Source organism: Vicugna pacos, chromosome 2 (genome assembly GCF_048564905.1).
Source record: "Vicugna pacos chromosome 2, VicPac4, whole genome shotgun sequence".
In the NCBI taxonomy this organism is placed as follows: Eukaryota; Metazoa; Chordata; class Mammalia; order Artiodactyla; family Camelidae; genus Vicugna; species Vicugna pacos.
Window position 1 is genome coordinate 46,972,395 of NC_132988.1, and position 21,666 is coordinate 46,994,060.

Sequence of the window (21,666 nt, forward strand, 5' to 3'; positions counted from 1 at the left end):
ATCTCAATATTTTATTCGTGAGAAGAAGAGTTCTCCTCTGAAAAGTACACCCTTGAAATTAGCATGCTAGCATTGTATTTGGGTTAGGCCTTGTCTTGAGTGTATCCTCTGATGAAATGAAGACATTCTGTGGCATAAACCTTGGCAAAAGGGTCTTCTGCAGCATTTGTGATAGATATCATTATTTAATTGGGTATTTGCATTAATAATTATAATTATCAACATTCTCTTTTGTTTTAATCAGTAGAGTAGACCAAAACATAGAGCTGTTTTTTTACCATTCAGTTTATTGGTAGTCATTCTAATTATCTCTTATTTCTTCTTTGTTCGTCCCCTGCATCCCTTTCTTTTTCCACCCATAGCTCTATGCCATCCCTTGGTTTCTCACCATGTTTACTCGTAAGTATCATCTTCCCTTGTCTTTTGATATTGTATTATCAAAAAGACAGCTCCATTCTTCCCCAGTACATTATAGTTACAATAATATTAAGCAGATTTAATTATATAAGCATCCTTATGTAATTCTAAGGAAGGGTTGGGTAAAAAATAAATTGTGATTGTTCTGACTGCTAAATACCAAAACGAGTGTTCTCTAGGATGAAAACCTTTCTTACGTGCCATGACATTCACAAAATCTCTGCCCTCTATTGAAAAATAAATTAGTATTAACTATAGTATTTACATAAAGTTTTCAAAGGCAACTTTTACAATCAAATCAGACTCAATTTTTAGAGATTGTCTAATAAGTAATGCTTTTATTTCTTATACTAGAATTTCTCTGGAAATTAAAGTTTATGTGAATGTGTAATACTTTTAATCAGTTACAGATATTAGTATGGTGGATATCCTGCTTAAATATGTACATATGATAAGTGGAATACAATATTTGAAGTAGGTCTGTATGCACTGACCTAAAAAGATGTTAAGATTGTTATTAAAAACGGAAATGGAAAAAGGAGAGTTGCAAAAATAGAAAATTGTTAATCAGATTTTTTGATGAGAATTTGAAAAAGCAATGTTTAGAGTGTATAATAAAAATATAATAATACTGAATCTATAACAATACTGTAATTCTTCTAATTAAAAAATTTATGAGAATAATATAACTGGAAAATTCTAGGAATTAATAGACTGAATCTGAACAACTATACTAAGATTAATAGAGATTAGAAAATGTCATCTATTCGATCAATCTGATTGTCAGTTTTTTAAGATGTCTTAGGACTCATTAAATCTACAAAGCCAAGTAAACATTTTATAAAAACAGTTTGATAGTATTTGCTTTTTAATAGTTTTGGCCATAAAAAATTGTCATATGTCTAGTAAAGCAGCTTATAGTTGTTTTAATTTTTATTTTGTTTTTTTAATTTTAATTAATTAATTTATATTTGTCATTTTACAGATGTATTTCCACTGCACAAAATTTTCCACCTCTGGGACACCCTACTACTTGGGAATTCCTCCTTCCCATTCTGTATCGGAGTAGCAATTCTTCAGCAGCTGCGTGACCGGCTTTTGGCAAATGGCTTTAATGAGTGCATTCTTCTCTTCTCTGATTTACCAGGTATAGATTATATATAAATGGAATCACTAAGTGAAATGTAATTACAGGATAATGAGACATTCTTAAAACAGTTTGGAAAAATGATCATCTAGGCCTTCAGAATCTCTTCTAGTTGAACCACATCATCCCTCTCTGAATTCTCTCCCTTGTATACTACCTCTTCTGCTGGCCCAGCATTGAAAACAGAAAACTGGGTCATACTAGCTCACTGTCATTTACATTCATGTTATTGATGCCACCAAAAAGGTAAAAGAGGTAGGGGGGTTATGACATATTTGTCTTTTTCCTTAGGATAGACCCGTTTATCTTCAGCAAATAGAGAGTAAGTAAAGGCCACTTGGGAAGGTGTTTGAGAATCTAATTTACATGGATCTTTGCTTTCTCCTCTCCATAGCGGCATGCTAATAATCTGACAGTTTGAGGAAAGAAAATACTGTCCTCTTGGGAGGGCAGATCACACTCCAGGGAAATTCCGTGTTATACAATGCATGATAATAAGTTAAGCTGTATTGTATTCACAAGTGAGGAGTTCATAAATCCAGGAGTTGAATGCTGAAGTGTAGAAATCTGAATTTTAACTATGGTTTAACCTTTGATGCTATAGCTGAAAAGATGAAAGTAATATGGTTGCATAGAATATAACAATCTGTGGAAGACAAATACTAAACTACCTTTTTGCAGAAACCAAAATGTTTTCAGGTAGAAAAATTCTGCTTTCTTCAAATAGTATTGTATTGGCTCCAATCCTTCTATGAGTTTATTGCTGTTCTCCATATGTTCAGGCAGGCACGAGTGGTTGCTGAAAATGAACACACTTAAAATTGTCCAAGAGATAAATTTGCTTAAAAATCAAACAAAGAATAAAAGAAAGGTATTTTAAGATTATGTATTTAATAAGTACTCTCAGGAAGACTAAGAAACCTGTTATCTACACCAGTTTTTATTTTTAGTCAATGATCTATACCTGGATCTGTTAACCATTTCTCTGTTGTTGAAAATCTTCATCCTTTTTGGGAAAATAATAAGAAAAATTATTAGATTTATTTAAAATCTCTCTTTCTTTCCCCCCAAATTACAAGTATCACCATCAGCTTTCTAACTAATCAAACTTTAATTAAAGTCAATTATTTCTTATATGAACAAATAGTTTAGCTCTTATGTTATTTTTTTTCTAGGAGATTCTTTATGAAAATCAAGTTATCTGTCTTTTTTTTTCCCTATTGGTGTTGAACAGTTACAAACAAGCTTGTTTTACAAACTGCAAATACTGTCTGTACCCTACAGATATTTTCCTGTTATTCCTAACTTGCCAAGGTAAACAGAGGATGATTGATTAGGGTTAAAAGAATTTTTCTGGTCTGGTCTAAAAAATATATATTAGGAATAATGATTGTACATTTTCAAGTCAAAGAAATTTAATGCCTTTCCTGTTTTGAACACAAATGTTCCAGTTATACACTGGTAAAAGAATCTATTTTCATATTATGTAGGCAGGTTAGTGGTAATTCTGCTTATCCATTAAAATAAAGTTATTATTTTGGAAATCAGAAAGTGAGAATATGTGTTTGTTGGAACTGACTTGTTGAAAAGGTAAACACTACTTACTTTTGAAAATAGGAAGCCCTCTATTGATGTGTATTCCCTTTATCCTCAGTGCCATTATTCTGGTTCATAACTTACTTGGTCACTGTATGATTCCTGTTGGGGAAAAAAAGAGTTTGTAAGAAAAATATGACTTAAAAAGGGGGGGAGTATCAAAGCAAACTTAGCCCTTAAGTACACCTGTGTTTCATTTTATTTTTTATCAAAGTGCACTTATTTGGAATGTCTTGCCTAATTAGATCTGAAAGATGTCCTTTTTTCATCATGTTGAGCCTCCTAACTGTATTTGATGCTTGAAGGAACTGGGAAGTGGTCCTGGGAAGTCCTAAAAAATGAATCCAGATTAATACATAAACAAACACACTGAACATGCCTTTTCTAAGCAAAATATTATGTGACTTAAGCTTGGAATATATTTGAAAGAAAGAAAACATCATTTCTTAAGTCTACAAAAAAAGAATAGATAGGCTAACTCTGTATTTCACCTTAATTCTTGAGACAGACTTTGTAGATAAAGATAGGTTAGGATTAATCATTAATTTGAACTCAATTTTAAATTGCTTTGCTGAAATACCCAATTAACTGAGTTTAAAAGCATAAGTAAGCAGTCAGAACAGATTTAAATTCTTTGTTGAAGCAGATTAGCATATTCACTGTTCAAAACATCTGTTGACAATATGATGGAAACACTATCCAGTTGAAAACCTTGTGAACAAAATAAGCTTCTGGAGTTTTGTGTGTTTTCTGTTGGGGAGAGGGGCTCAGAGGAGAATCTGTTTCACGCCTCTCCCTTAGTTTCTTGGTGGTTGTTGGCAGTCCTTGGCGTTCTGTGGCTTGTGGCAGAATAACTGCAACCTCTGCCTCCATGGTCACATGTCATTCTCCCCTGTGTCTGTGTCCAAATTATCCTCTTCTTACAAGGACTCCAGTCATTGGATTAGGGCCCACCCGACTCCAGTATGATCAGATCTTTACTTGATTATATCTGCAAAGAATGAGCTGCCTGAGGACCAATTTTCATTCTCACTTACATCAAGATGACTGCACCAACATGACTACAGGACACCACCAATGCAACAGATGACTGTTGACACTCCCCTAGGTGAAGAAATTATCAGTGTTTTTTCCCTGTTAATTGTCCTTTCTAGGTTTTTTCCTACAGACCCTAGTGGGTTTTTTCCCCTACCCATAGCCTAGTGGTTAAGAGCATGGAGTATGGAACCAGATCAACTGGTTTTAGGTCCTGGCTTTACCACTTACAATTTGTGACCTTAGGGACATGACTTAAACTCTTTGTATCTGTTTCTTTAACCCTGATTATATGAAAGTGATAACAGTACTTACCTCACAAGGTTGTTGTACTGAATAAATCAGCTTATCTGAAAAATTTAGAGCAGTGCCAGCAAAGAGGAAGTGCTATGTAGGTGATTATTATTATTAATGTTATTATCATCATTATTATATAATTTTCCTCACTTTTTTGTATCATGGCATGCTTTACAATTGATAGAATAAATGAAGCAATCATCCCATTTGAGTCTTTCTATAAATTATTGAGGTAGATATCAATCATATAGATTTCCTTATTAGCAAAAGCAATTAAGGAATTACCTAAGAAGTAAAGTAAGCCTTCAACGTCAAATGTATATTATGACTAAGAAGAGTAGCTCTTTTCATTGCTCAGAGACAACATGATAGTGGATAAACAGCCCAGTCTTTGGAGTCAAGACATAAGAGTTTGAGTCCTAGCTCTACCACTCACTACCTGTGTGAATCAGGAAAGTTTCAGAATGGTTCTGCCACTGAAAAGAGTGGTCTGTGGAGTGAAACAGATATGAGTTCACATCCCAGCTCTGGCATATAGTAGTTGTGTGAATTTGGGCAAGTTTTTAACCTCACTGGAAAGAGGCTCCTCTACATTATGAAAGTTTCACTAAAATAAAGGTAATTTCTGCTTTAATGTTAGAGTATGAAAGATAATATACATAATGCACATGACACAAAACCTGCTACCAAGTATGCATAACTATTTTTTCAAGTAAGTGTCACATTTAATATTTTAAGAATGCAAATAATGTGTAACATTCAGTCCTTGTAAGTTCCCTCTCCTTTCTCCTTTCTTCCTCTTTTCCACAACTTTATACTAACTCTTTAGTTCTTGAACAGAGAGCACAGCAGGAAGGCATTGTTATTTTTGCCAAAAATTTCTTCCAATTTCTGTTCCCTTGTAGTAAATGATACAGTATGATGTCACATTCCAAGAAAGTATAAGTGGTGCTAGAAAATCTTGCTAAAAGTTCTTGATATGTATTGGTAGATGTGTCATTTTAGTACTAGAGGAAATAACCATGAGAGCAGTACATTTGTCATTTCACAAGCAATCTGAAAATAGTGGTAGGGTATTTTGGAAGAAATGCTGGGTTTTTCATAGTGCCATCCAATACTGAATGTTGGACACTGATGTTAAGAAAACAGATTCCACAAGAAGCTTCCCTGTTCCTGGGGCCCCTAGATTAGGCATTCAGAGATTTTTACTTCCTAATAGGCAGAGTCAAGGCCCCTGCTCAGCCTTGAAGCAGCTATGGGATAGACTACCAACCCTCTGCACCCTTATAAGATTGTGGTAGTACAATCTCTGAGGGGAAAGTGAGACAGGAAGGAAGAGGGCAGGACACAGCCATAAAGAAATGACACAGCAGTTAGCACCAAGATGGCATAAAAGTCCACTCCCAATAGACCTGGAGGCCCAAGATGGCCAGATATTTGACCTCTAGTGGACCTTGAGGTTCATTATACACGTTGTAATGTACTAGCGTGGTGAATGATACACCCACAGGTGCCATGACAGTTCTGAAGCCAACCATGAAAGTTCAAAACCAGGGTGGTGGCCCAGTTCCTGGGAATCCCTGCCCCTTCCCCAGGGTAGTAGGAATAATCCTCTCACTTCTTAATATATAAAAACTAGCAACACTGCACTCTCTCTTGCCTTCTGAGACCGCCTGTACTCTTGTGTATGGAATATCTATCTACCTTTACTTTAACCTCCACGCACATCACCCACCATGTACATCTCTAAATAAATCTACTTTTACTCAAAAAATAAAAAATCGTTAGTAATTTCAGAGTGGATTTGTAGCTGAGATGTTTAAATTTTTTTTTTTATTGGTGTATTTCCTTTGTACAGTTGAAAATTCAACGTGTGTATATCATTATAGTTGAAATAAGTTCTTAGAGTGTGTATCTTTGTATCTCTGAGCATCTTCAAAGATAGGAATCTTTAGAAGTTTTTTTAAGGACCTATAGAAAGAAATTGGGAAATATGTACGGAAGAACACTTAATATATTCTCAGAGATTAAAATAGTTACTTTACCACTAAAAGAAAGAAATATGTACATATAAATACAGAGAAATAGTCTGTTGAAGGGACTTGAGCGTATGAAAACTTTGAAATCTTACTTGAAGGAAGAAATTAGCATTTGGCTGAAACATCTTAGTTGTATGATGTGTGTTTGATTATGGAAGCTAAATTGAAATAAAAAATTTTAAATAAAATTTTGAGATTTTATTTCAGTGTTACCCACATACTTCACAACAGGATTCATTTTAAGCACATAATGAAAAATACTGGTAATATCTCACTATTGTGTAGCACTTCAATGGTTCCTCAAAAGTATTGTATTAATATCTTAAATAGCTAGGAAAAATGTACTTATTTATTCTGACTTAAAGCACTTTTGTAATGCAGTCTTTATCATTATTTAGCATAGCATGGAATATTTAATGAAAACAGTCCACTTTTTGAGCAACACAGTTATGTGCCAGGTTCGCTACAATCTATAATTACAAATCCAGGACATTTTTTTCAAATAACATACAGATATGTTGGAACTGAAAGAAAATGAGTTAAGTTATTAAAAATTAAGAAATAGAGCAAAGTATAAAATATGTAAACTCTTTAAATCCATCTTATTATTTTCCTGTTTATCCTCAAGATGGAATTGGAAATTGATGAGAATAAGAGACTGAGGAGGAAATTCGACTCAATTTATGAAATTTCATAGATTTTTAAGATACTTTTGACATTCCCTATGTTGGGAAAGAAGGGCAGTGAGAAGTGATCTAGGTTTTTTTGTTGTTGTTTTTTGGATGAGGCATGAGGTTCAATTAACAGTTACTTGCTTTCTTTGAGAGATAAATATAAATGAAATAGGATTACCATAATATTTTTATGTAATATCCCACTTGTAAACAGTGGCTCAAATTTTTAAAAACTGTAACACTTAAGCCAAGTATAACTGATTGTAGCCAGTTGGCTACTAATTTGTGACCCTTTTATTAAAGAAATAGTTATAATGGTGTTAAGTTCTATAGACAGCAATAGGAATTTATAGCAGAACACACCAAGTCTGAGGAAGGAATAATGCACTTTTCTGTGCTAGTATTTCAATTTGGCTCTTCTATATTGCTTGCATTTCCCTGTCCATTCACTTTGACTGTATTTTCCATCAAGTCCTTGAACATATCTATAGTAATTGCTTCAAAGTTCTTATTTGCTAAGTCCTATTCTGGATCACCTTGTAGGTATATTTCTATGCTTCTCTTGATTTTAAGTCACATTTTTATGCTTTGCATATCTAATTATTTATTATATAGTGGATATTAATAAAAGTATATTGTAAGGAGTCAATTTTATCATCTTTCTTTAAATAATGTTGAGTTTTGTTCTGCTAGACAGTTAAATAACTGGTGGGCCCTTTTGTTCATATCAGTTTGGTTTTATTCTTTGTTAAGGTGGGTCTCTTTTAATTTTTTTATTTAGCTAAACAATGTGGCATGTCTAGGTCCTTAACTTAATACCCAAGGTGCTCAGTGGGAACTCTCACTCTGACCTGACCAGGCTTTGACAAATACTCATCTTTATGATCCCTCAGCACGTAATACCATAACTTGAATATAGTAATAACTCATTTAGTTCAGTTTAATTAAATAAACAGTAGGGAAGCCTTTATGGACACATTGGCATGGGGAAATATTGAGACCTAAACTTAAGTTTGTACATTGTTAATTCTCTTATATATAGTAAGCTTCATTTCAAAAGTTAGATTGTGAATAGGAAATTTTGGCAATGTAGATAATCTTTAGTTATCAAAACTTTGAATCACTTTTAGAGTTTAAAATCTTTTTAAGATTTTTAATCTTGTGTAATCATTGCAACTATATTAAGTAGCTTTCTTATTATCTCCATTCTGCTCTTGACTAACTGAAACACATTGAGGTTATAGATTGTAGTTAGTAACTACAATTCAAATCCATTACTTTTTACTAAGCAAGGGAACATGTTATGTGTTTAAGAAACAGTTTCATATCAGCAGTTTCAAATGGTTCAATCTAGTAGCTTCAGAAGTTCAATTCTGACATCCTAGGAAGCTCATTTAAATTATAATAATGACATTACTTGCTATTAGAGAAAACCCTTAGGTAACATACTAGTCATTGCTTTATGCATGTGTTAGTCCTTTCTCAGTAAACAACAAATGAAAACTTGATTTTTAAAAAGTTTTAACTCATTTTAAATATAAAATATTATCTCTACAATTTATCTTCCTTTATTTAAGCAAGCCATGTTTTGTAATTGTGGTTTGGATATACAAAATCATTTATTTCCCATCCATAGGAGTTCTACTGTCTACTTACTCCCTACCTGCCTCACAAAGACAACCATGAGTTTATTCTCTCAAACAAAGGGTGGTATGGAACAATAATCATACTATTATTAAGTACAGATGAGGATTTTAGAGTGAGGAAGAAAATGTTTCTGTTCAATATGTTAAATGTCTTGCATAAACCAAGATATTCTAGAATGGCTTCAGTGACCCCTCTTGTCCTGTGATTACATAATTAGGATAAAATTATTAATACTTTAATTCTTACAAATCCAGAATGCCCAGTAAATGTCCTGTAAAATGCAAGGGGATCATTCTTTTTAGTGAGAGTATTCTTTGACAATGGAGTTTATTTTGCATTTGAATGAAGTCATAATTTGTTACCTTTGTCAAGTGATAAATCAACTATAATAAACAGATTATGACTTGATTACAGATTTTTGACTTTCTTTCAGCAGTTCCTTTTCAAAAACACTCTTAATTTTAAAAAAGTATCCTTGGAGATAACTACTATGCCATTTTTACTGATTTTACTATATTGATACATTGTTATTAACTGAGGTCCATAGTTTAGTTGTGTTGCAGAGTTCTCTAGGTTTTTGACAAATGCACAGTGTCATGTATTCACCATTGCAGTATTATACAGAACAGTTTCACCACTCTAAATATTCCCTGTGCTTCAGCTGCTCATCCATCCTCTCCTACTCCCCCCATCCCCCAAAACCCTTGGCAACTAGTGATCTTTTTTCTGTCCTTACAAAGTTTTGCCTTTTCCAGAATAACATATGGTTGGAATCATAGACTGTGTAGCCTTTCAGACTTTTTCTGCTCGTGGCTTGATAGCTCATTTCTTTTTATCACTGAATAATATTCTAAGTCTTTGGATTTTGAAAAGTAGAAAAGAATAATTTTTTGAAGACATTCTCTTTTTAAAGAGAAATCTGTCAAGTGTAAAATAGAAAACTAGCCTATTTTTTAACTGAATTTAAAACAAGAAGCAGACTAAATGGGATCTAAGGCTTATACTTTTTAAAATTTTAGTCGAAGTGCTAAAATTTTTCATGTTTTCTATATATCTAAAAGTTTGCCTATTAAATACTTGAGTTCCTGCTATATGCTAGAATAATCTTATTTATACCTCATAACAGCCCCAGAAAGTATCATTCCTGTTTTATAACTGAGAAAAGAGATGCAGAAAAATGAGTTGTCCAAAGCCGTACAACTTGTAAGTAATTGAACTGAATCAAAACTAGATAATGCTGCCTCCTGGGTTAATCTTTCCTGTGTGCCATTGTTACTCTACTGCTTTCTGAGCAAGTATCTTAACTGCTATTTTGCAGGCCAGGGACTAGACCAAGGGAGTGAGACTCCATGCTTGCCATGCCCATCTCCTAACTTCATTCCCACCCCTTTTGAACTAGAGCCTTTAAAATTTGAAAACCTTTGTAATTCAGAATAACAAATTGTACACATGTTTATCTCTGCTTCCTTCTGAAACATCACAAAAGTGACAGTAAGGGAATGAAAAAAGTATAATTCTAAGAACAAAGAGAATATAAGTGCACTAGTAGACAAGAAATATCAACAAGTATTTGGAAGATAGAAAGCAGTTACATCACTTAATAAAGCAAAGAATACTGCAACTTTCCTGCAAAGGAGGATACCAAAAAGAAGCAAGACCAAAAAGTATACGGAGTTGAAGGTGAATGAAAAATGAGGCAGAAAATCAGAAAAGAAGCAATTGAATGTGTTTTTGCATAAGGTAAGGAATAGCTTCATTTCTCCTGCCTTTGCAAATCTTTGCAACCACCCTCTTAGCCAAGAATCTACTGGTCTGCAGAAGACTGGAAGATAAGGGCAGATCTAGATTTTGTGACATGAAGCTTATGCAGTGTGAGGAGATGCCCTTCTTTAAGAATAGGTTATAAATTACAGTCTAAAGAACATTTAGAGCAAAGAGATCACAACAAATTACAAAATTAAAAAACATAATATTTTTATTCATTAAATGTCTATTTTTCCTCCTTTTTTGCTTCTTTCTCATTGATCATCTCTTCATATAACAACAGTTGTGCAGTATTTTCTATAGAGAAAATAGATAATAAGTCTTTTCATTGGAAGGTTTTGTTGAGATTTTTTTTTTATTTTTGATAGTAGGAATACATAAAACATATGACTTAACACAGGTGTAGCTTTTGTTTATTGTATTGTTTATTCTTGTAAACAAAATGCTGTTTTGTGAAATTCCTATCAAAAAAAGGAAAAATGTTAATGGTGCACTTGTAATTGTATATGTAGCATTATCAAGTAGATTCCTAGAAGAAGAGTATTTCTCTTTTGATCAGCATCAATGAGAATCAGATTTTCTGCTTATAATTTTGCATGTTTAATGTTTCGAAGAATTTTACAGTCTGACTTTTGACTTTGTACATGTCAGTTATGTTTCTCCTACCCATAAACTTCCGGTGCTGGAACATATTTATATCGCATACAACCTCTGCTCCTGTATAGAGGGTGGTGGGAGTATTCCAGAAAGTCATTCCTAGAGCTAGAAATAACTTTGCCATACTGTCAAAGATAAAAAATGCTGGATACTAATTAAAGTGGTAAGGACAGGTTTTAATCAGTAACACACTGGTATAGTAAGAGTCCAGCATAAATTAAACTCAACGTCAATTTGTACAGAGGTGACGGGGCATTTTAAAGAGGGAATGAGGGAATAAGGAAGGAGGGGACTGGAAGATTCAGGGAAGTGAAAAAATTACAAAAAATGTGACGAGAGGCATTGGTCCATGTGATACAAATCTGGGTTTGCTAATTGACACTTATCAAATTTAGACTCCCACCTTCCCATAGAGGCTGGAAGACAGGGACCCTGTCTTCAAGTATTGACTGGCAAATGGTAGGTTCTTTTGGCAGCCTTGATATTTCTCAGGCAGGCACTTATAGAGTGTTGAGGTCATCCTAGGGATGTGGCCTTGAATTGCTATAAACTATGTTAGAGTTTTGCTCAAGTCTCTATAGGCCAAGTTGAGGTATAGTTGAGAAAAGGCTTAGAGAAGCCTGGCTAGAGTCTAGTCAAGGAGAAATTACCCAAAAGTGACTTCAGATCAGTGAAATATACCCCAATAAACCACACTGTATACCTCTAATTCAGCTTGCTTAGTTGTGTCAAAGTATCCAGAGCCTCTGTGTTGCCCAGCACAAAAGGAAGAGTAATGGAGGAGAAATTGGTGTAAATAAAGACAACAGTTTTCACTGATTATAGTTTAAATATTTATACTTCTGCAAATTTTACAAAACATGACCATAGGAACAATACATTTGGAGGAGTATTCTTTGGTGTAGTGGAATCATAGAGTCTTGAGTCTCAGAGTTAGCAGCATAGCAAAGAGCCAGAGTGAGGAAATGTATATAGTCACAAGCCCCAGGCCCCTCCGTGGTCAGTCCTAGAATGCTGGCAAGGATTAGTTTAGACAGATTAAAAACTTAGTCTCTGGAGAGATGGAATGTCCCCAGAAGGGAGAAATATCTTACTTACATAGTCCTCTAACAAATGACTGTATCCCCGAGTTACCTATAGTGAATCCACCAGTTACCAAGCCCTGCCACATATAGAAAACTTCCAATCAGATTTTTAGTGCTATTCTTTTAAATATGTACAGTCATAAATTACGAAATCTCTAAGGGAAGCCTCCAACTGAAAAACACAGACTGGTACCAACTGAATAAAGGGATATCCTCAGAAAGACAATTATGAGAAAATATGGTAACTATGAAAAATCAGAATATTTTTTAAGTAACAACAAAATTTAATTTACTGGAAATTAAAAATGATGTAGAAATTCAAGGATCTTTATAATAAAAGAGTTGAATGATATAGTTTGGGAAATCTCTCAGAGAGTAGAATACAAATAAAGATGGAAAATAAGAAGAAAAGGCAAAATTATTAGAAAATCTACTCAGGATGTTCAAAACTCTTCTACTGAAAGAAGAGAGAAGAGGAAAAACAGAAAGAAGTTATTACAGACATCAAACAAGAACTTTTTCTGTAAGTGAAAGATTACAAAAAGACCATCAAATGCCTAGCACAAGTAAGTGATACACACTTACATATATCATTATGAAATTTCAGAGCACCGGGGATCCTAAAAGTTTACAGAAAGGTGGAAAATCACATACAGATGATCTCAAATCAAAATTGCATCAAAATTCTCAGCAGAAAGATAATGGAGCCCTGCCTTACATAACTCTGAAGAGAAAAAAAAAGAAATCCTAGAATGTTATGCCTAACCCAACTGTCAGTCAAGGGCAGAATAAGTATATTAAAAGACATGGACAATTCCAAAATAATTTGCCTTCTGTGCATCCTTTCTTAGAAACTACTGGAAAATATGTTCTATCAAAATAATGCAGTTAATCAAGAGAGAAAAAATAATATCTTAGACTCCAAATGAGAGATCAAATATAGGAAGGAACCAAAGGGAATTAGGTGATGTTCGTTCGATCTAGGAAGTAATTCATATCCATTAAAACAAGAGAAAAGAGGGCTTAAGAAGAGGTGATTTTTCCACCTCCCCTCACCCAAATGACACATCAGTTGTATTTTATTATTTTGAAAATAATTCAGTATTTCTGAGAAATATAGTAGTAATGGATGAGAATAAAGAAACCGAGATTTAGATAAATGATTTCTCTGAGTCACAGAGTACCTCATGGAGTTTGGAATCATCCTGGGAAAACATAATCCATGGTATATTGCTTTTTCACAATGTATTATATCAAAATGAAAATTCAAGATAGAAAATAGTAGTGCCCTAGGATGAGATAATATTTTGAAAGAATAATTGCATATTTTAATGTATGGTTTACAAAGCATTTTTACATAATATTTTTATTACGATAAAGTACTTTGGAAGGATTTTGAGATGAAGTGACAAGGGTCAAGAGAATGGAGAATGGGATATCTGCCAGTACTAGTAATCAGGCTTGAATCGGAGTGGATCCCAGTAAATTCTCAAGATTCACTGTAAACCTTTTATGGTATTGGTAGAGTGTTTTGGAAGCAGATACAGATGACTTTTCCATGGCCAGTGATCTAAGGACTTAACTACAACCTCTGATCTGGATCATTGACTTGATTTCAAGCCTTTTATGGGTGACAGATATGTCAGACTGATTTGAGCACTGCAGATGCAAAATCTACGGTCCAAAATTATTCTGCTTTGGAGATTAAACAGTGCTAAGTGAATAAACTTTTTTAAGATGACAGAGTTTTCTCTCTTTAGCTGCAAATTTTTATTTTAACCATATTAATTGGAAATTTCCTAAAATGAATTGAACATATCTCTTCCTTCTTTAGTGGAGCAGAGGAACATATCTTAAACTTTTATACTTCTTCTAGTTGGTTTCTGTGTTCTTCTCTGTGGAATATCAAGTTGATAATATTACAGAGCTTTTTAAACAGAATACATTTAACCATACTGACCATTTCTCAAATAAATAGATCTATGTCTAACTCTATTTTATAGATTTTATGTTAGAAATACAATATGGAGGTGATGAAATCTGACCTCTTTGGGGAGCCATGGGAGTAACCAACTATAAAGTTGGCAAACATCACTAATAGAGATAAAGGAATGTTTGATTTAGTAACTGGTCTTTCTAGATCTGTTGGCTATTATTTTCCCGAATCTTAATGAATTGGGAAATGAAAGATGCCTTTCAACTTAAGAGATTCTACTCATAACACACTTAACACATTAAATCACTTAGCTTTCTTATGTCTTAGTTTCTTTGGTCTTTAACAGAGATAAGGGAGATTGCAATACCTGTCTACAAGAATCATTGTAAGAATTAAATGGGCTAAGTGAAAGTAGACAATGCCTGTCACCTAATAGATGCTCAAAAAGTGTCTATTTCCCTGTGCTTATCCAAAAGTTTTCCACCTTACAAAAGCAGACAACTCTAAGTGCATGACTCATGCACCATTCACAAAACTGACTTAAATTCCTATTTCTTTTCCTCTTATGTATAAGCTTTTCATTTCATAAAGTGAAATAAGGAACTCATCCCTTTGTAATTTAAAATATGTATTATGTTTTTCTCCATTGTTTATCTTGGCTGCCACATTTGGACTTTTGTGAAGGAAGTGAGGATATCTACCATTTACTAATATTAGAGCTATAGAATGGGGAAAGCTAGTCCATGCTTAACTCCTTCATCCTAGTCAACTTCTTGAATTTCTACTGCCTTTCCGTGAATCACTCCACTTTCCCCATACAGGAACAGGTTATTCTTCATCAGGACTATTGATCTTCTAAAAAGCTACAGTCCTATCAAACACACAAACAATAATTTGACTTTGTAATAACTTTCCCGTGTACATTATCTCTGTACCAAAATGCTTAAATCACTTTCAAATCTGAGAAAGAAAAGAAATCTTCTATGAAAATATTTTTATAATTTTAATCTAGTGCAGTTTCTCTCTATATGAAGCTTCGCTTAAACTTGTGTGCACTTGAATCAAGAAATTTTAAAAGAAAGTGAGAAATGCTGAATTGATATTTCAATAAATTTTGCCTGATGATTTTGTATCTTCTTTAATAGATGAAAATGAAACTTTTAGTACACTTTACTTAAAGTCATGGTGAATCAACACCTGAATCTTTTGCCTGCCCACTCCCAAATTCCAGCCTTACCTCTCTACCCAGCCTTTGTTTTACTTTGAAAAAGAAAAAATATTATCAAAGTTAGTGAAGCAGATTCTTAAATAAGAAGAAATGTTACATTCCATGATGTTTAAATAATGATACTCTGAAATATACATATATATTGCATATATATGTAGATTATAATACCAATAAAACCACATATAAAATATATGCATATATTTAATTAGTAAATATATGTGTATATGTATCTACATAATAATATAAAGTACCTCCTACCATTTCAGTTGTAAATATGCTGATTAATTTCTATATTTGTTTTTACTGACATCTCTGCTAATTAGTTATCATCTTAGCCATATTTGTATATATGCACTTAGGAAAGATTGTGGTTTTTACATAAACTGAGCAATCAAGATTCTATCTTTGCTTTTTTAAAATTTTTCCTTTCTAGAAATAGACATTGAACGCTGTGTGCGAGAATCAATCAACCTGTTTTGTTGGACTCCTAAAAGTGCTACTTACAGACAACATGCTCAACCTCCAAAGCCAACTTCTGACAGCAGTGGAGTCAGAAGTTCGACACTTTATTTCTCCACTGAGTGTCCAGATCCTCCAAAAACAGATCTGGTATGTATCTGCATATTTAATTGACAAACTCTAAAAAAAGATGGATATTAAAACTAGTATACTTTAGTGTCATTACTGTTCATAATACTGTTACCACTTATGTCCTTTTAACATAGCTATTTTCTAATATTTATGTATTTTTGTATTTATGCAACTATTTGAGGTCTTGGGATCACCCAAAGGTGAGAGCTTAAGGCCTCCTTGGGTCTTTCCTAGGCCTGCAAACATCTTACGAACACATGGACAGACTTCTAGATTCCCAGGATCATGTTGGAACTTTCAGAGCCCCTCTATGGACATTGCATTCCCCAGCTTTTAATTTTAATTTTTTTATTTTTATTGTCTGCTTCTTGTTTGCCCCAGCTATTATGGCCACCTCAGGCAGCTGCAATATTAAACAATTGCTGCTGACTTTTTTTGACAGAAACCTCCGGAGTAAAGTCTTTTTGCACTGAGTAAGCTCTGAGTCAGGTCAAATAAAAGCAAATACTGTGAGATGTTTCCAGAGAACTGAAAGACACGTCAAATAATCACAATTCCCTAAAATAATACTTTTTGGAAACTCTGAAACTACTCTATTCATCCAGTGATTGACAGATTTCTGGTTTGTGATACTGTTGGTTTTCAAGGTGACTGTGTACCTGAGGAGAGGGAAATGAGAGTAAGGTAAATTAAAGCCCCATGAAGCTCATATTCTTAATGAAATTCAGGTGTTTCTCTTGACTATGTACTCCATAGATTGCTGCAGGCCTTTGTTTAACTTCTAGAGTTCTAAAAGGTTTATTTTGATCATCTCTGCTCTCATTATGTTTTTGGAGGAGCAGCTTTTCTGAGATCCTTACACCACCATTCTCACTGACATCTCATATTCTGTACCATTTGTCCACTACATGTTAATGCTTGAGTGAAAAAAAAAGCTTGAGAGATAGTCGATTTTAAAAGGTCAGAAAAGAACATTGACAATTCAGGTAACATGACACTTTCATCTTGTGATAAAGTAAAATTTTACTAAGAAACGTTGCTATTTAATTTGAGTATTTTAAAATCCTTTTCCTTATACCCTTTTCTGAAATGAGATTTTTGTTTAAAAGTTTAATAGTTTGAATGTCACTAAACCTCAAGTCCCTTTGTGAATTCCTAGATATGGTAAGTCTCAGAGTTCTGGGTCAATTTGCTAAAACTTTGTGATGCAAAACAAACTTTTTTGTGTGCTCATAAGTCAGATATAATATCTCCATTAACAACAATACTAAGAAATGAAAGAGAAAAATATACATTATTTACATGAAATGTTGCTATCTGAAGAATATTCAAATTTTAGCTCACTATTCTTTAGAATTTATTTCATTCTTTCTGATATACTTCAACCATAAAGAAAAAAATGAATAATGTAAACAAACTACTGCATAATTTTTTCAACAGTGTGTCTGAATACATACTATAAAACAGATACCATTCTAGTTGCTGTGGATAAGCACTGAAAAAACAAGTATTTATTCTCATAGAATTTGCATTTAGTGGCGGATATACAGATAATAAGCAAAAAATAAATAAGCAGTGCAAATATCCATTCTCCTTAAATCAATTTTTATAAGTTCACTTGTTAAAATTATCTGTTTAATTACTATGCTGATTTTATCAAAATCCTTTTTTAAAGTGTATATATTATCTAATTTTTTATATCTATATAATTTTTATACAAAATATTTGTACCCTTTTTGCATCTGAGCTCAAATTTTGTCCCCCTTTCCATTCTAATATTTTTTATTTGAAGTCTTCTTTGTTCAGATTTAAGAGTTAGAATAGAAAGTAGATACAAAAAATTACATATATATATGCCTTATAAAAGCATATTCATTAAATTTAAGATAGTCACAACTCATGTTTATATACTATACATTCGATGTCAGATTCTATAACATAAAAAATGGGTTTTGTAAATTGAAACGTAAACCACTCTGCAACTTGAATGGAAGCTTGAAACAGCTATGAGAAGAAAATTACACTTTAATTTTATGTATGTCTGTCTTAGTTATTCCCAGAAGCAGACCACTGTAGTAGAAAAAGCATGAGCTTTACTGTTAGATGAATTTAGTTTCAGGTTTAAACCCTGTTTCTTTTTTGTTTTATAATATTGAATAATTAACATAACCTGTCTAGTTCCCTGTTTGTAAAAGTGAGCATAATTGTAATAATTCCTATCTTGCAGATTGTTAAGTAAAGCACCTAGTTCAGTGTCTGATATATAATAAGCACTCAAAAATGGTAACAATTATTATTACACACTTACTATTTAGTAATTAAAGTTGTGTTTCAACTTTGAAAAACTACATGAAAATTTTCTGAAGTCTTCTCTATCTAAATAGTTTATACAAAAGAAGAGATGTTTCGGTATTCTTCTCTTGCCTCTCAGCTATGTTAGCTTTATTACTATCACTTTACATTTAGAGTCACTACAAATAGTAAGGGGAGTAAGGGAGAGAGAGGCTGACTCTCCAAAGAAGGAATCTTTCTGGCAGTTTTATCCTAGTAATTTCAGTTTAAGATTTCACTTTGACCTTTACGTCTTAGTTTTAATACTATTTTGATCCTGAAACTTGCCTAAAGAATTATTTCACCTAGTGCTAGTGTCTTTCTCCTCTACGTTTCCTGAAATAACTAAGGCTCTGCTTGATAATTCTGACCACAGCTTATTAATTGGAAATACATATATATATGTATATATGTGAAGTCACACATATATATGAAGATATGTAACTGATGAATAAAATAAAGTGGATTTTTTTTAAACTGAGTATTTTAGGAAAAGACTGATCAACACTGGATTTTTAAATCTATTTCTTTGTTAAACTTTAATCATCATGTTAATTTATCAATGACTGGTGTAAGTTAGTTGCATGTACACTGTGAATAAGCAAGAATTATTATTCTTGTTTATGAATATATATACTAGTCTGGGATTTTATTAAATGAATTAAATTTTGTTTATGTAATGTTAACTGCTTGCACATACTGTTGTCATAAAATAAGTAAAACATTGAATTATCTTCAGGTATGCTAAAAGTATGGATTAAATATGAGTTTAATATACATAAAAACTTTAAAATACATTTTTATAGTTTAAGTTGGAATAGCTTCTGAAAGTCTGATATAAATGCTAGTCTATAAAGTTTCATCTTGATAATAATACCACTGCCTTTTATAGTTTGAGCAATTTAAAAATAACATTACAATGATTTATAGTTTTCAGTAATCTCTGAGGTATTTTTATCCCCACTTTAGAGTTGAGGAAAATCAGCAGATTACTTTATACAAGTGGACTTTATCAGTAGTGTAAGTGTTGTGCTTTTCCCTCTTATTCATTGAAATGTATATATTAATATATATCATCTTAGTCTGCAGTCATGATTTTTCGAGTATTTTTATAATTTTCTTCTATTTCCCTAGTGCCTATGTTTATATATACTCATGCAACCACCTATATACCTGCTCTTAAATAAGTTGAAGTGATTTTACAATAAGGTGGAAGGAAAAGCAATTATGAGACCTTTAATATATGTAGACATTTGATATATTGCTGGTGATATTCCAGAAAAAGAATTTTAAACCAGTTAAACATCCAGCAACAGTAAATGAAAATGCATAGTTCCCATATATCCTCAGCAACACTGGGCATTATAATTAAACTTCTTTTGCTGACTTCATAAGTTTTTAAAATCTCATTTACATATGTATTTGTTTCATTCCTAATAAGATTAAGTATTTTTCTTATGTTTATTAACCAATTATACTTTTTCTTCTGAATGTCTTCAGATAATTCTTTGCCCATTTTTCTATCGGAAGGCATATGCATAGTGTTTAGAGAGTTTACTCTTTTTAACAATGAAAGAAAAGGAAGCATTGTTGAATATTTGATTCAGTAGGAGGCAAGCAGCTGATTCAATTTCGCAAAGGAACTTTTTATTTCTTTTATTTTACTACATATTCAAAGTACTGCAAAATTTATAACATATGAGAGAGAATTCAGAAAATAATTTGGAAATTTATAATCTTGAATGTCTTTGACTTATATATAAGGTTTGCCTTCTCTCATATCTTCCATGAAGGTAGAGGATTTTATTCATGGAAAACAATAGAAGAAAATGAAATAGCAAAAAAAAAAAAAAAAAAAAAAAGCTATCAAATTCTAAAGAGGGAAAGATACCACCTCTTAAAATTCTAGAGAGCAAAATTTGCCAGCAATAAAGTTAGGTTTCTATAGCCCTAAATATAATAGTTGATTGCAAGATAAACACTATCATTTATCCTCAGCTAACAAGTTAGTTAACCAATAAGTTAGGTTGACTCTAGTTCTTTACCTTTTGTTTTGTTCTCTGTGCAGATGGCAGTCATCTTCACTAATGGACTGTTGCTGAATAGATGTGGGGAAGAATTCCTAGTTATGATAATAAATGAACTACTAAGTTGAGACTTGATGGATCATTCACATTTGTTATCAATTGAAAATTAGCTTAGCCTATAAGGGAATTGGGATGGGGAAAGGAATGGAAAAAATCACACACTGAAGAGAACATATAAGATTACAAAAAAACATGCTCAGTGTTAGATTGATAATTTTCTATATTTGGAGAAATTTTTGTGATACAAGCTATGAAAGTTAATATCAACAATTATTTTCTTTTCTGGTAGAGGTACAAATTATGGATAATGATTCTCAATTTGTAACAAAAGTTCTTCCTTTCACCACCAGTCTCCCTAAGGCAAATGAATAATTGTGCAATCACCAGTATCCTTCTCCAACTCTTCCTCCAATGCTTTCTCAAGGATAGGATCTTTCTACATCCTAAAAGAACAAACTTCATTATTTAGTTGTTCTTTGGACTCTATTTCAGTATGTCCATACTTAAAGATGTACACCAAAGTGAGAGTGAATCATAACTAAGCAAACAGTGATTTTTTTCACTCATTCTGAGATTATTTACCACAGCTCTGTTGTATTCATTTAAATATACACACACACACACATATGTCCCTGTCTATTCAGATAAATATTTAAGCATCAAGTGGAACTTTTGGAAGGGGAGTGGGCATTATAACTCAGTGCTTTGATCGTAACATGTGGGGAATGCTGGGAAATTCTTAGAATTCTTCAAGTGAGATGCCTGGCAGTGCCTTATCACTACCACTGAATTATGGACGAATTTTTTTTTAAGTTGTTGCTGATTCTATTTCAATATTAACTTTAAAAAGCAATAGGATTACATGTGTCATTTTCAATTCCAAGAAATTTATAGACATAACTAAAGAAAAAGTATGTCAGAGCTATTAGGTCTTTTGAATCCGATGGAACTATAGTGAATAAGGGTAGCTGTGTGTTTTCCAGAGGTCATTTTTTATTATTAAATTTGCTGTTTTCTGTTTGGTTACACATAATTTTTTGTCAGATTTTGATTATTTTTTAGAGTACACAGTACCATAACAATGAGAGCTCCTACATTGTACTTGTAATATCATCTTCGGTACTTTGAGATTCAA

The 21,666-nt window shown here is 32.7% G+C and overlaps 1 protein-coding gene across 3 annotated transcripts in view; it reads left to right on the forward strand.

The window, feature by feature from the left end:
- TBCK (TBC1 domain containing kinase) overlaps positions 1–21,666 on the forward strand; it is a 177,557-nt gene that overhangs the window by 94,267 nt on the left and 61,624 nt on the right. For all 3 annotated transcript variants that reach the window (XM_072939275.1, XM_015249440.3, XM_031690564.2), the window contains exons 21-23: positions 363–399; positions 1,403–1,564; positions 15,956–16,131. In XM_072939275.1, the coding sequence (XP_072795376.1) occupies positions 363–399; positions 1,403–1,564; positions 15,956–16,131 (375 nt within the window). The remainder of the gene's footprint in view (positions 1–362; positions 400–1,402; positions 1,565–15,955; positions 16,132–21,666) is intronic.